The 14,639-nt window shown below is 46.1% G+C and overlaps 1 protein-coding gene across 1 annotated transcript in view; it reads right to left on the bottom strand.

Annotated features, from left to right (window-relative positions):
* DMRT1 (doublesex and mab-3 related transcription factor 1) overlaps positions 1 to 14,639 on the bottom strand; it is a gene marked incomplete at both ends in the record, with an annotated part of 156,550 nt that overhangs the window by 80,640 nt on the left and 61,271 nt on the right. The window contains one exon of the mRNA XM_082245066.1: positions 2,211 to 2,357. Within this exon, the coding sequence (XP_082101192.1) occupies positions 2,211 to 2,357 (147 nt within the window). The remainder of the gene's footprint in view (positions 1 to 2,210; positions 2,358 to 14,639) is intronic.

Raw genomic sequence — 14,639 nt, 5'->3', positions numbered from 1 at the left:
AATTTCCCTCTTCTTTTGGCAGCTATTAAAAAAAACCTTATGTCTTAGCAACATGGACTGTTCTTTTGGTTTGGACGGTGTAATAGAGTAAAAAAAATAATATTATACCCCATCTGCTTTACCACTTTCAGGCCCTTCCCATTCATATTCCGAACCTTTTCCTTTGGGCGGTGAACCAGGCTCTTCAATTTTGCTCAGTCAATTTTGATATTACCAAAACTGCTGGGAGGCATGGATCTATCGGATGCCAATCTCTATCTTGGCGGTTCTGTCAGAAAGCGTTCCGTGATCTCTCTATTGCTCAGAGTTCCTCGCCGCGAACCCCCATAGTCGATAACCCTGCCTTCAGCCCCGGACTTCATGACTCTAGATTTCAAAACTTGAAATCGGCTGGGTGGTTTCAGGCCTGACATTTCATTGTAAATGGACAAGGGGTGACTAGACAACAAATCATAGATGGTCCGATGTATGCGGGACTTTCATTCTGGCAAAAATGACAGTTTAAATAAAAATCTGTGGGTAGCTGCACTAACTTCTATGTGAATACATTTTATTATCCTACATGTTCACTACACCAATAGAGATACAGTATATAACCAATACGTGATAACAGAAAACGGTACTGTAAATAGTGTGGCAAATAAAGTTACAAAATGTGATATTATAATCAAGCAAAAAAATATATTTGTGAACTATGCAAATCCAAAATATAAAGAGTCCAAATGAAGTGACTATGCAATTTCAAAATAAAGTGTCCATAGGTTTATTCCTTGCCAGTAGTGACATCTGGCTCATATGGCGATTCACCCAACTAAACGTGCCTAAATCTACCACCTTCCAAAATGTTCACTCACCAGAAGGTAGTGTATTATGGGCCTGATCAGTATATGCTTCTCCTATGGTCCCAGATACAGATAACAGTGTTCCACTGGTTCCCAGTTCATTCCACCTAAGTTCCCTCTCATACGTTGATGGAATTCAATGATAGTCATCATTGCGCAACATTCGTAATAAAAGATTTATTTAGATATCATAAAAAATTTTACACTCACACGCGATGGTGCCTTTTGGACCGGCACTAAGTCTATCCAGCAATCACTAATTGAGCCTGCGTGCGCTCCAAGATTCCGTTGGCGGGGCAGGAACCCGGAAGTTACGTTAACCTCGCTCCACTAGCCTCAAAGCACTTTGCAACTAGACATGCATCATTAAAAGATGATGGGATGAACTGGGAACCAGGGGAACATTGTCATCTGTATCCGGGACCACAGGAGATGCATATACTGATCACGCCCATAATACACTACCTTCTGGTGGGTGAACATTTTGGAAGGTGGTGGATTTAGGCACATTTAGCTGGGTGAATCACCATATGAGCAAGATATCACTACTGGCACAGAATAAACCTATGAACACTTTATTTTGGAATTGCATAGTCACTTTATTTGGACTCTTTGTTTTGATTTTGCATAGTTCACATATATATATATATATATGTTTTTTACTTGATTATAATATCACATTTTGTAACTTTATTTGCCACACTATTTACAGTACAGCTTTCTGTTATCACGTATTGGTCGCATATCACTAGTGGTGTAGTGAACATGTAGGATAAAATAATTTATTCATATAGAGGTCAGCGCAGCTACCCACAGATTTTTATTTGCACACACTCCTAATGGAGTCACTTTAGCTGCAGCAAACCAGATATAAATTAGTTTTCTTATTTTTTTTAATTTTGCTGCACCAGTGACATACACCATTTAAAAATTAGTTTGCCCACTTCATTGACTCTCTACCTTCTCCGTAGGTCTTTCGGAGATTCCTCTCTACATTCAAACTCTAATGCCAAGAGCAATTTCCATTGTGGTTTCTCAGACCTATTGACTGTTGATATCTCCTCTGCCAGCCTTATATCGCCAGGTGGGACCGAGATTTAGGGCTGACATTCAAGGACAAACAAGTGGAAAGAATTCTGTTGTTTCCTTACAAAACTTATATTTGCGCTAAGCACCAGGAGGCTGGGACCCAGTGGTATCATACACCGGTAAAGATTCACAGGACGTTCCCCCGATGCTCGGATCTTTGTTGGAGGTGTGGAGAGGAATCTGGTTCTCTCCTTCACATCTTTTGGTCGTGCCGCCTTCTGCAGTTCTACTAGACAGAGGTTCACTGCATAACCCAAAAATTAATTGACGGGGAGCTACCGAAAGAGCCTGCGTTTTTCCTTCTTCATCCCCACTGGTTTTCAAAGTGAGGTTAACAAAACGATCCATATTGCCTCTTCTGATTACTGTGGTGAAGAGATGCATCCCGCTGTTTTGGAAGCAGACACAGTCACCGTCCATAGCTGTCTGGTTGGAAAAAGTAGCTGAAATCAATGAGATGGAAGACTTGGTGGCCACGGATAAAGGCCTTCTGGAGAAATTCCTCAAAAATAGTTTTACTGCCATGAATTTGTCTACTCTGAGGAGTACAAAAACTGTTGCATTAAATCCCCTATAGTGGAGACTATAATGATTGTTTCCCGGACCCGGGAGGACTGGTTGGCAGCTTGAATGGTTCCTTGATCCCCTTCCCTTTAACTCTTCCCCCCTGCCCCCTTTTTTTTCTGTTCTTATACTTTCTCTTTATTTTTTATGCTGTTTTTATTGTTTTTGTTTGCGTGATGCCTTGGATCACTTTTTGTTCTCCTTCTTCTTTATAAAAACGCTGTCTACTGTGGAAATTAACAGACGGGATACGGAGACACCCTAGACCCTGGCCTCTTCTATACGCACTGGCTTTTGTGGTGTAGACTTAGGCCTCTTTCACACGGCCGCTCCGTTTTTTTTGGCCGCTGCGGCACTTTTTTTTACGGACGCGGATGACATCCGGTCCGTATGTCTGCATATCATCCCCTCCATTTGCGGATGATATACAGACATTATGTTAGTCTATGGGGATTGCGGATGTCAGCGGATGACACCGCTGACATCCGATTTAGCATCAGTTCCGTTTTTTTAACGGAGAAAAAATAGGGTTCTGTTCCGTTCCAAAAAACGGAACAGAACTGAAAGGACACAAATCGGATGTCAGCAGATGGTCATCCGCTGACATCTGCAATCCCATTGACAAGCATTATGTCCATATATCACCCGCAAACGGATGTGGTGATATATACGGACATACGGAACGTCCATATGAAAGAGCCCTTATTCATGGCAATGTATCATTTCAGATCTGCCTATTTTGTGGCTTCTGTATTTACTGTGTGTTATCCTTAAATACAGATTTGAGAGAAAAAAACAATTGCCCATGTAAAATGCGCCAAAAAGCGCTGGAAAAACACACAAAGACTCTACACTCAGGTTTTAATGCAGCCTAACCACAATGTTGCCCAGAATATGTATTATTATTTAAATTAACTTGAACAGGTATTGTAACACTGTATAAACAGGGGATATTCAGGGGCTTCAAGAATAACACTGTAGCACACAAACAAAATGTGAAACGCAAAGGAATGAGAGCCCAACTCATGTGGTTCTACAAACTAAAAAAAAAAAAGGATAGATACAAGAGGTAAGATATATTTGGCAGCCATAGCTGTGTTGTAGTTATGGGAGAACTACATTCCCCGTGAACTGTGATGTGCTGTACTTATATTGTACAGAAAAATTGCTCAGAGAAGGTCAAGAATACAGTCACAAATGCCATGTAAATTCAGCTCTTGTGGTTCTCATAGGCAGTCAGCTAAAAATCATTTTATCAACTCCCGAAGACAGGCAGCATTATACTGTTATATTTCTGACCATGGATTTGGAATAAACATTATCACAAGTGGTTTGTCTTATAAATCCTTTGCAACACTGTGTTTTGGACAAGCGGCTGTAATAAATCATTTCAGGATTATCAATCTCATTTTAGTGAGAATACATAACATATTTGTCTTTTTGACGTTAAGGAGCAGTAACTTAATCTTTTTTTTAAGAAAGGAAAGCAAGAAGAAGAAGAATACTAAAGAAGGCAGCTTGGAAATCTTAGGAAAGTGGAATAATATATTAGGTCAATATAGAAAACTTTACGGAAGTAGATTTATCCTTTAAATCACATCCTCGCCCCAAAGGATAATATTCGGGTAAAACTTGGGAGAGTCTCCAGGAGCAACTGTGCAACTCCCCATTGGCCACACAGACAAGTAAGACCTTAAAGCAATATTAAACCTAAAATAGAAAATTGTAATATATTGCAGCTTACCATTTGATAAATGTGGTGGCTGCATCAATTTTATTTTTTAAGGCTTTTTTCCTCTGTTTTCACCTGGTGATTTGGCTAGTAACACACCTCCTTTATTACAGTGCCCCCCACTCTGGATGAAGGAGCACAGGGACACCTTTGGATAGCAGCACTGCCAGTCTGGGGTGAGGGGAGTGTTAGATGCACTAGCAGATTTAAATACACTAACAAATTTAGCTACAGCTGCAAGAAAAAGTATGTGAACCCTTTGGAATGATATGGATTTCTGCACAAATTGGTCATAAAATGTGATCTGATCATCATCTAAGTCACAACAATAGACAATCACAGTCTGCTTAAACTAATAACACACAAAAAATGAAATGTTGCCATGTTTTTATTGAACACACCATGTAAACATTCACAGTGCAGGTGGAAAAAGTATGTGAACCCCTAGACTAATGACATCTCCAAGAGCTAATTGGAGTGAGATGTCAGCCAACTGGAGTCCAATCAATGAGATGAGATTGGAGGTGTTGGTTACAGCTGCCCTGCCCTATAAAAAACACACCAGTTCTGGGTTTGCTTTTCACAAGAAGCATCGCCTGATGTGAATGATGCCTCGCACAAAAGAGCTCTCAGAAGACCTACGATTAAGAATTGTTGACTTGCATAAAGCTGGAAAGGGTTATAAAATATCTCCAAAAGCCTTACTGTTCATCAGTCCATGGTAAGACAAATTGTCTATAAATGGAGAAAGTTCAGCACTGCTGCTACTCGCCCTAGGAGTGGCCGTCCTGTAAAGATGACTGCAAGAGCACAGCGCAGACTGCTCAATGAGGTGAAGAAGAATCCTAGAGTGTCAGCTAAAGACTTACAAAAGTCACTGGCAAATGCTAACATCCCTGTTAGCGAAACTACAATACGCAAAATACTAAACAAGAATGGATTTCATGGGAGGATACCACAGAGGAAGCCACTGCTGTCCAAAAAAAACATTGCTGCACATTTACAGTTTGCACAAGAGCACCTGGATGTTCCACAGCAGTACTGGCAAAATATTCTGTGGACAGATGAAACCAAAGTTGAGTTGTTTGGAAGAAACACACAACACTATGTGTGGCGAAAAAGAGGCACAGCACACCGTCATCAAAACCTCATCCCAACTGTGAAGTATGGTGGTGGGGGCATCATGGTTTGGGGCTGCTTTGCTGCGTCAGGGCCTGGACGGATTGCTATCATCGAAGGAAAAATTAATTCCCAAGTTTATCAAGACATTTTGCAGGAGAACTTAAGGCCAATTGTCTACCAGCTGAAGCTCAACAGAAGATGGGTGTTGCAACAGAACAATGACCAAAACCATAGAAGTAAATCAACAACAGAATGGTTTAAACAGAAGAAAATACTCCTTCTGTAGTGGCCCAGTCAGAGTCCTGACCTCAACCCGATTGAGATGCTGTGGCATGACCTCAAGAAAGCGATTCACACCAGACATCCCAAGAATATTGCTAAACTGAAACAGTTCTGTAAAGAGGAATGGTCAAGAATTACTCCTGACCGTTGTGCATGTCTGATCTGCAACTACAGGAAACGTTTGGTTGAAGTTATTGCTGCCAAAGGAGGTTCAACCACTTATTAAATCCAAGGGTTCACATACATTTTCCACCTGCACTGTGAATGTTTACATTGTGTGTTCAATAAAAACATGGCAACATTTCATTCTTTGTGTGTTATTAGTTTAAGCAGACTGTGATTGTCTATTGTTGTGACTTAGATGATGATCAGATCACATCTTATGACCAATTTGTGCAGAAATCCATATCATTCCAAAGGGTTCACATACTTTTTTTTACCATGGCTAGCACCTTGGTAAACCTTCCTTCTTCAGAACCGTAAACAGTTTGGAATAAAACCCTCAAAATCTCCGGGGCCACGGGGCAATCACACCCTGGAGTAGCAGATCCTGCACCGCCCCATAAAGAGCACGGAGGGAAGATGGGGAGAGACAGAGATTGAAAGGAAACAATTTGCCTGGCAGATAGAAACAAAAACTGGATTTTTGTCTTACCGTAAAATCCGTAGTTGGTAACAAGAAGTGTCAGAAGAATACATAACCTAAATCAGAGGGGCGGTTGCTGTGTCTGTCAATGAACATCAGAGGAAAGGATTTCATGGTAAGACTAAAAATCCAGTTTTCTCTTTCGTTCACTGACGGACACAGCTCCATATCTTCTTTGACTCTGGGGACGTCCTAAAGCAGTGTAAACATGAGGGGTAGGAAAAACACAGCAATGCACATAGTTCCCAAAAAGGGCTAAACATAGCCAACTAGGTAAACCAGGAGCTCAACCAGGAGGCACTGAGCGCCCTTATAGAATGTGCCTGAACAGGGAGGATCCTGACCCTTAATGGAATAGGCCAGCACCACCGTCTGCCAGATCCATTTGGAAATGGTCGCAGCAGATGCAGCCTGCCCCTTACGAGATCCATCTGTAAGGACAAACAAGGAATCTGATTTCCGAATCGCCTCAGTCACCGCCAGATACACCCTCATTGCCCGACCCACATCCAGGGAATGTAAAGCAATTTCTTTAGAGTGTTTTGGCTTAGGGCACAAGGAAGGCAAAACAATGTCTTAATTCAAGTGGAAACCCGAGACGACCTTAGGAAGGAATGACTCACAGGGACGTAGCACAACTTTGTCCCTGTGAACTGAGAGGACAATGCAGCCAGTTCCGACACCCTGCATGCAGAAGTAATAACCACCAAAAAAGCTACCTTTTGTGGCAGAGTAAGCAGAAGAAGTTTGCTAATATTTTCAAAAGGCAGTCTTTGAAGAAACGACAGAACCAAATTGAGATTCCACGGAGGTACCAGAGACCTTATCGAAGGAGCCAAGTGGCAAACCCCCTGAACGAAAGTGTAAATCAAAAGAATTTGTAGCCATTTCCGTCCGTTGGAAAAAAAAATGCCAAGGCAGAAATCTGGCCCTAGATGGTGCCCAGAGCCAAACGTTTTTTCACACCTTATTAAAGAAACTCCAGCAGACGGGACACCAAAAAGGAACGAGGAGAAACCCCTGAGACTCATACCAAGAAATGTACGCCCTCCAGACTCTATAATAAATCTTCCTAGAAGTAGATTTTCTAGCTTTTAACAGGATAGGAATCATGAATCCGACAACCCTCTATCCTTCAGTACCTGGCTTTCAATAGATCTTCTCTGAGAGGGAGCCTCCAAGGAACATCGGCTACCAGCCTTACGAGGCCTGCGTACCAAGACCGACAAGGCCAGTCTGGAGCCAACAGAATTACTGGAATCCTTTCTGACTCGATTCTGTGCAGAAGCCTCGGCAGAAGCTGTAGTGGAGGAAAAGCGTAAATCAGACGATACTGACCCCCAAGGGGCCACCAGAGCGTCAGCCAAAGAATCCCAAGATTATGCTACAAACCTCTGAACCTTCAGGTTGAAACAAGAGGCCAACAGGTCAACATCGGGAGTCCCCCACCGGAGACATAGCTGTTGAAACACTTCTGGATGAAGAGACCATTCGCCCAGACTCGGGGCCTGCTGACTGAGGTAGGCTGCCTGCCAATTTTCCACTCCTGGAATGTGCACAGCAGAGAGGGCCTGAACATAACGTTCTGCCCACCTTAAAATACGGTCAACTTCTCTGGCTGGCAGGGCACTTTTTGTGCCCCCTTGATGATTGACATACGCCACAGGCGTGGCATTGTCCGACTGAATCCTTACCCGACACCCCTGTAGACGATCCGCCCACTGGGACAGGCAAAGCCTGTCCACCCGAATCTTCAGGATATTGATTGGCAGACTGGACTCCCCCCAAGTCCGAACCCCTTGAGCTAAATCTGTGCCAAAGACACCTCCCCACCCAGACAGACTGGTGTCCCTGGTAACCACTGTCCAGTACAGGGGGAGAAAGAACTTCCTTTGTCAAAGTTCCGGGGGAACTAAGCCACCAAAACAAGGATCCCCTCGCACCCCCGTTCAACAGGATCAAATTGTAGAGAGATTGAGGATTCTTGTGACATTTGGCAAGAATCTCCTTTTGCAGAGGCCTGGTATAAAATTGAGCGAACAGAACCGCCTCGAAGGTGGAGACCATCAAGCCCAGCACTTGCATGCACGTCCTAAGAGACGACCAACGGTTGGACAACAGGAGCTGGATCGAATGCTGCAACTTCAGTAGTTTCGCCGGGAGAAACACCCTGGCTGCGGCTGAATCCAAAGTCAGGCCCAGGTAGTCCAGCTTGGTGGACCGAGTCAGAGCTGATTTCTGAAAACTCAGCTGAACTCTTGAAGAGTTTGAACAGTGATGTCCAGATCGTCTTTTAAGACAGACGGAGACTCTACTCGCAGAAGGAAATCGTCCAGGTACCCCAGTACCGCGATCCCCCCTCTGCCTGAGCAAGGCTAACACCAGAGCCAACACTTTTGTGAACAACCAAGGAGCTGAGGTGAGACCAAAGGGTAACGCCACAAATTGATAATGTTCCTCTCCCACGGCAAAGCGAAGAAAAAGCTGATGCCCGACATATATTGGAATATGAAGGTAAGCATCCTTGATATCGAGAGAGGCCAGAAAATCCCCTTGATGAAGGGATGCCACCACCACGCGAATGGACTTCATTCTAAATTTCTGAACCCGCACAATGCGATTCAGGGCCTTGAGATCCAAGATTGGACGGACCTTGCCTTCCTTCCTGGGAATAGTAAACAGATTTGAATAAAATCCCTGGAACTGGGACAATTATTCCCTAGGACAGCAGATCCTGCACTGCCCCATAAAGGCCCTGCAGTCGATCCGGGGACAGGCGCAAGTTTTAAAGGAAAGAACCTTGCCGGAGGCAAGCACCGAAACTCGATCTTGTAACCGGACCAAATTAACTTGTGGACCTATTTGTCTTGAATGAGCAAGGTCCATGGGTTTTGAAAAAAGCGAAGATGTACCCCCACCCCAGATACAGATGAGGGCGCCCCTTCAGGCAGAGGAGGACTTGTCTGCGGGACTAGTGGAACCCGCTTTTGACTTACCAGCCCAGGGTCTCTTGGAACCTCCCACAAAGTTACAGTTGGACTTTTGTCCCTTGTCCTGCGAGCCTGCGGGATGAAAGGGCTGTGAATGTGCAGCAATGTTTTTTTTGGACAGCAGTGGCTTCCTCTGTGGTATCCTCCCATGAAATCCATTCTGCCATTCTGACGGACACAGCTCCATATCTTCTTTGACTCTGGGGACGTCCTAAAGCAGTGTAAACATGAGGGGTAGGAAAAACACAGCAATGCACATAGTTCCCAAAAAGGGCTAAACATAGCCAACTAGGTAAACCAGGAGCTCAACCAGGAGGCACTGAGCGCCCTTATAGAATGTGCCTGAACAGGGAGGATCCTGACCCTTAATGGAATAGGCCAGCACCACCGTCTGCCAGATCCATTTGGAAATGGTCGCAGCAGATGCAGCCTGCCCCTTACGAGATCCATCTGTAAGGACAAACAAGGAATCTGATTTCCGAATCGCCTCAGTCACCGCCAGATACACCCTCATTGCCCGACCCACATCCAGGGAATGTAAAGCAATTTCTTTAGAGTGTTTTGGCTTAGGGCACAAGGAAGTTAAAACAATGTCTTAATTCAAGTGGAAACCCGAGACGACCTTAGGAAGGAATGACTCACAGGGACGTAGCACAACTTTGTCCCTGTGAACTGAGAGGACAATGCAGCCAGTTCCGACACCCTGCATGCAGAAGTAATAACCACCAAAAAAGCTACCTTTTGTGGCAGAGTAAGCAGAAGAAGTTTGCTAATATTTTCAAAAGGCGGTCTTTGAAGAAACGACAGAACCAAATTGAGATTCCACGGAGGTACCAGAGACCTTATCGAAGGAGCCAAGTGGCAAACCCCCTGAACGAAAGTGTAAATCAAAAGAATTTGTAGCCATTTCCGTCCGTTGGAAAAAAAAATGCCAAGGCAGAAATCTGGCCCTAGATGGTGCCCAGAGCCAAACGTTTTTTCACACCTTATTAAAGAAACTCCAGCAGACGGGACACCAAAAAGGAACGAGGAGAAACCCCTGAGACTCATACCAAGAAATGTACGCCCTCCAGACTCTATAATAAATCTTCCTAGAAGTAGATTTTCTAGCTTTTAACAGGATAGGAATCATGAATCCGACAACCCTCTATCCTTCAGTACCTGGCTTTCAATAGATCTTCTCTGAGAGGGAGCCTCCAAGGAACATCGGCTACCAGCCTTACGAGGCCTGCGTACCAAGACCGACAAGGCCAGTCTGGAGCCAACAGAATTACTGGAATCCTTTCTGACTCGATTCTGTGCAGAAGCCTCGGCAGAAGCTGTAGTGGAGGAAAAGCGTAAATCAGACGATACTGACCCCCAAGGGGCCACCAGAGCGTCAGCCAAAGAATCCCAAGATTATGCTACAAACCTCTGAACCTTCAGGTTGAAACAAGAGGCCAACAGGTCAACATCGGGAGTCCCCCACCGGAGACATAGCTGTTGAAACACTTCTGGATGAAGAGACCATTCGCCCAGACTCGGGGCCTGCTGACTGAGGTAGGCTGCCTGCCAATTTTCCACTCCTGGAATGTGCACAGCAGAGAGGGCCTGAACATAACGTTCTGCCCACCTTAAAATACGGTCAACTTCTCTGGCTGGCAGGGCACTTTTTGTGCCCCTTTGATGATTGACATACGCCACAGGCGTGGCATTGTCCGACTGAATCCTTACCCGACACCCCTGTAGACGATCCGCCCACTGGGACAGGCAAAGCCTGTCCACCCGAATCTTCAGGATATTGATTGGCAGACTGGACTCCCCCCAAGTCCGAACCCCTTGAGCTAAATCTGTGCCAAAGACACCTCCCCACCCAGACAGACTGGTGTCCCTGGTAACCACTGTCCAGTACAGGGGGAGAAAGAACTTCCTTTGTCAAAGTTCCGGGGGAACTAAGCCACCAAAACAAGGATCCCCTCGCACCCCCGTTCAACAGGATCAAATTGTAGAGAGATTGAGGATTCTTGTCCCATTTGGCAAGAATCTCCTTTTGCAGAGGCCTGGTATAAAATTGAGCGAACAGAACCGCCTCGAAGGTGGAGACCATCAAGCCCAGCACTTGCATGCACGTCCTAAGAGACGACCAACGGTTGGACAACAGGAGCTGAATCGAATGCTGCAACTTCAGTAGTTTCGCCGGGAGAAACACCCTGGCTGCGGCTGAATCCAAAGTCAGGCCCAGGTAGTCCAGCTTGGTGGACCGAGTCAGAGCTGATTTCTGAAAACTCAGCTGAACTCTTGAAGAGTTTGAACAGTGATGTCCAGATCGTCTTTTAAGACAGACGGAGACTCTACTCGCAGAAGGAAATCGTCCAGGTACCCCAGTACCGCGATCCCCCCTCTGCCTGAGCAAGGCTAACACCAGAGCCAACACTTTTGTGAACAACCAAGGAGCTGAGGTGAGACCAAAGGGTAACGCCACAAATTGATAATGTTCCTCTCCCACGGCAAAGCGAAGAAAAAGCTGATGCCCGACATATATTGGAATATGAAGGTAAGCATCCTTGATATCGAGAGAGGCCAGAAAATCCCCTTGATGAAGGGATGCCACCACCACGCGAATGGACTCCATTCTAAATTTCTGAACCCGCACAATGCGATTCAGGGCCTTGAGATCCAAGATTGGACGGACCTTGCCTTCCTTCCTGGGAATAGTAAACAGATTTGAATAAAATCCCTGGAACTGGGACAATTATTCCCTAGGACAGCAGATCCTGCACTGCCCCATAAAGGCCCTGCAGTCGATCCGGGGACAGGCGCAAGTTTTAAAGGAAAGAACCTTGCCGGAGGCAAGCACCGAAACTCGATCTTATAACCGGACCAAATTAACTTGTGGACCTATTTGTCTTGAATGAGCAAGGTCCATGGGTTTTGAAAAAAGCGAAGATGTACCCCCACCCCAGATACAGATGAGGGCGCCCCTTCAGGCAGAGGAGGACTTGTCTGCGGGACTAGTGGAACCCGCTTTTGACTTACCAGCCCAGGGTCTCTTGGAACCTCCCACAAAGTTACAGTTGGACTTTTGTCCCTTGTCCTGCGAGCCTGCGGGATGAAAGGGCTGTTTGTGAGCTGAGAAGAAAGGACCACGTTTACGCCGAGGCTCTTAGCTCTTGGCAACCTGTGGAAGCAGAGTACTCTTACCTCCCGTAAGACCTTTAATGATCTCTTCCATAGAAGCACCGAACAAAGGTATGCTGCAAACGGTAGATCAGTCAGCACCTTTTTGGAAGCCTGGTCAGTCGACCAGTACGTCAACCAAATCATGCGGCGGAGGGTCACCACAGTCAAAGACACTCTGCCAGCCAACAGAGCGGCATCCAAGGATGCATCACAGATGTACTGTAGCCTGTGTATGAACTCATCCGCCAGCTCAGGAGGATGTTGACCCCCTTCCAGATCCTGGCGTAAGAGCTTTGCCCATTCCGTTAAGGTCTAGGAGACCAAGGTGATAGCAAACACCGGCCTCAAAATTGAACCTGCCATGGTGAAAAGGCATTGGACCAAAGCCTCAGCTCTCTTGTCCACAGGGTCCTTAAAAGACAGGGAATCTTCCACTGGAAGGAGTGTGGCCTTATTTAATCTGGAAATCTGAAAGTCCACCACCGGTGGAACCGTCAGCTTCTTCAAAAAAGACTCCTCAAAGGGATATCTCACGGCGAAACGCTTTGGTATTCCAACCATGCATTCAGGGGATCCCCACTGACTAGCGACAATCTCATTGAAATAAGCAGGAAAGGGGAACACCTTAGTCAGCTTGACTGGCCTAAAAGTGCCAAACTGCGCCAGCACAACCGACGCAGCATCAGCTGTGTCCTCCAATGTTAAAGTTTCCCGCACTGATACAATCAGTGCCTCCGTTTCATGCGTGGCCACAGAGGAAGAAGATTCATCCTCACTATCAGAGCACTCAGGGTGCGTGGACGCAGACCCAGTGGGTGGACTCAAATCCACCTCAGAATCTGAGGAGGCAGAGGATACAGGTGAAGGTGGTGGGCGCTTCTTGCTAGACCTCTTTTGAAAAGCTATATCAACCTTTGATACAAGTGACTGTGGGACTGCTGTCATGGCCGCCAGGGAAGACTGAGACCCAGAGGGTCAGGTGGCGACACCTGCTCCAGGGACTCCATGGTTAAATCGGAGGCCGCCCTTAATATGCAAGGAAAAAATAAATTAGCTTTTTACAAAAAAACTACCCTCACACCGCTACCGCTGTGGGACTGCAAGACCCAGTGCACCAGCAGCACTGCTATAGCAGAAGAGGGAGCTGTATACCCACAAGGACTCACCACCACCTATTCAGAGCTGGATACAGAGCGCCCTGTGAGCGGGTTCTTACAGAGATCCCCCGCACAGCCATTCGCCCGCAGGAACAACAAAAAAATGAGTCGCCGACGTGCTCTCCCACCTCCCTCCAGCCCATCACCATGACACTGCATAACAGCCTGTGCGACCTGAGGGGGGACTGGGGGGATAGGTGGTGGCGACCAGTACAGGGGAACCCCGCCAATGAGGGGTAAAAACCATGAGGGAAGGAAGGGCACAAAAGGGGCCTACAAATTCGAGTAAGGGCCGCGTCCACCCCAATATTTCCCCAGAGAAGGGGAACACTACTCACCACACTTGGGAAACCAAGCAAGCACCACTCCTGACAGTCCACCATGCAATCTTGGAATGGGGGTGCTGTGGGCCAGAGGTACGCTGCGACTCTAGCCGTGACCATTATCACGACCAGGGCTATGCGTCCTCGCGAGGTGTTTCACTCGCCAGCCAGACCCCCATCCAGTGGCTCTATGACGCGCCCAACCTAGCACGGAGCTAGTAGTTGGGTCGCGCTCGCTGGCCAGACTGGGAAGACCATAAGGATCTAGGATATTCAGTGTGTCGCCCAGTTCAGCAGGTTATTGTAGTTCTCACAGTAACAGAAAATAATAAAGGAAGAAAAAAAATTCCATTTAAAAAGGGGAAAAATATTGCAACGTCACTGGACTCGTGGGGGCCCAGATTTCTTCATGTATTTCCTTGCTGGTCTGTTGACCCACGCCCATATCTGGCTTATATCTGATTCCACCAATTCTGCAGTGGCACTTGAGACGGCCCATTACCGTCTCTATGAAGGCGGTTATCAGGGCCTGGTCCTTAGTTTCCCCATATGCTAAATCTGGCCCCAATCGATTTTCTCCGAATTCCCCCTTGTGGCGGAATCCGGAGTTCCCTGAATTCTATTCCATCCCGAATCCGTCCGTATGGGCCACTAAGGGCATTCGGCAACTATCCGAAATATGCCAAGGAGACGACCTTATGACCTTTGACCAATTGAAGACCAAGTATTCTCT

The sequence above is a fragment of the Pelophylax lessonae genome (assembly GCF_965119305.1).
Source record: "Pelophylax lessonae genome assembly, chromosome: 1".
In the NCBI taxonomy this organism is placed as follows: Eukaryota; Metazoa; Chordata; class Amphibia; order Anura; family Ranidae; genus Pelophylax; species Pelophylax lessonae.
The sequence above is the reverse complement of the archived record's forward strand: the minus strand, read 5'-3'. Positions and strand labels throughout refer to the sequence as shown.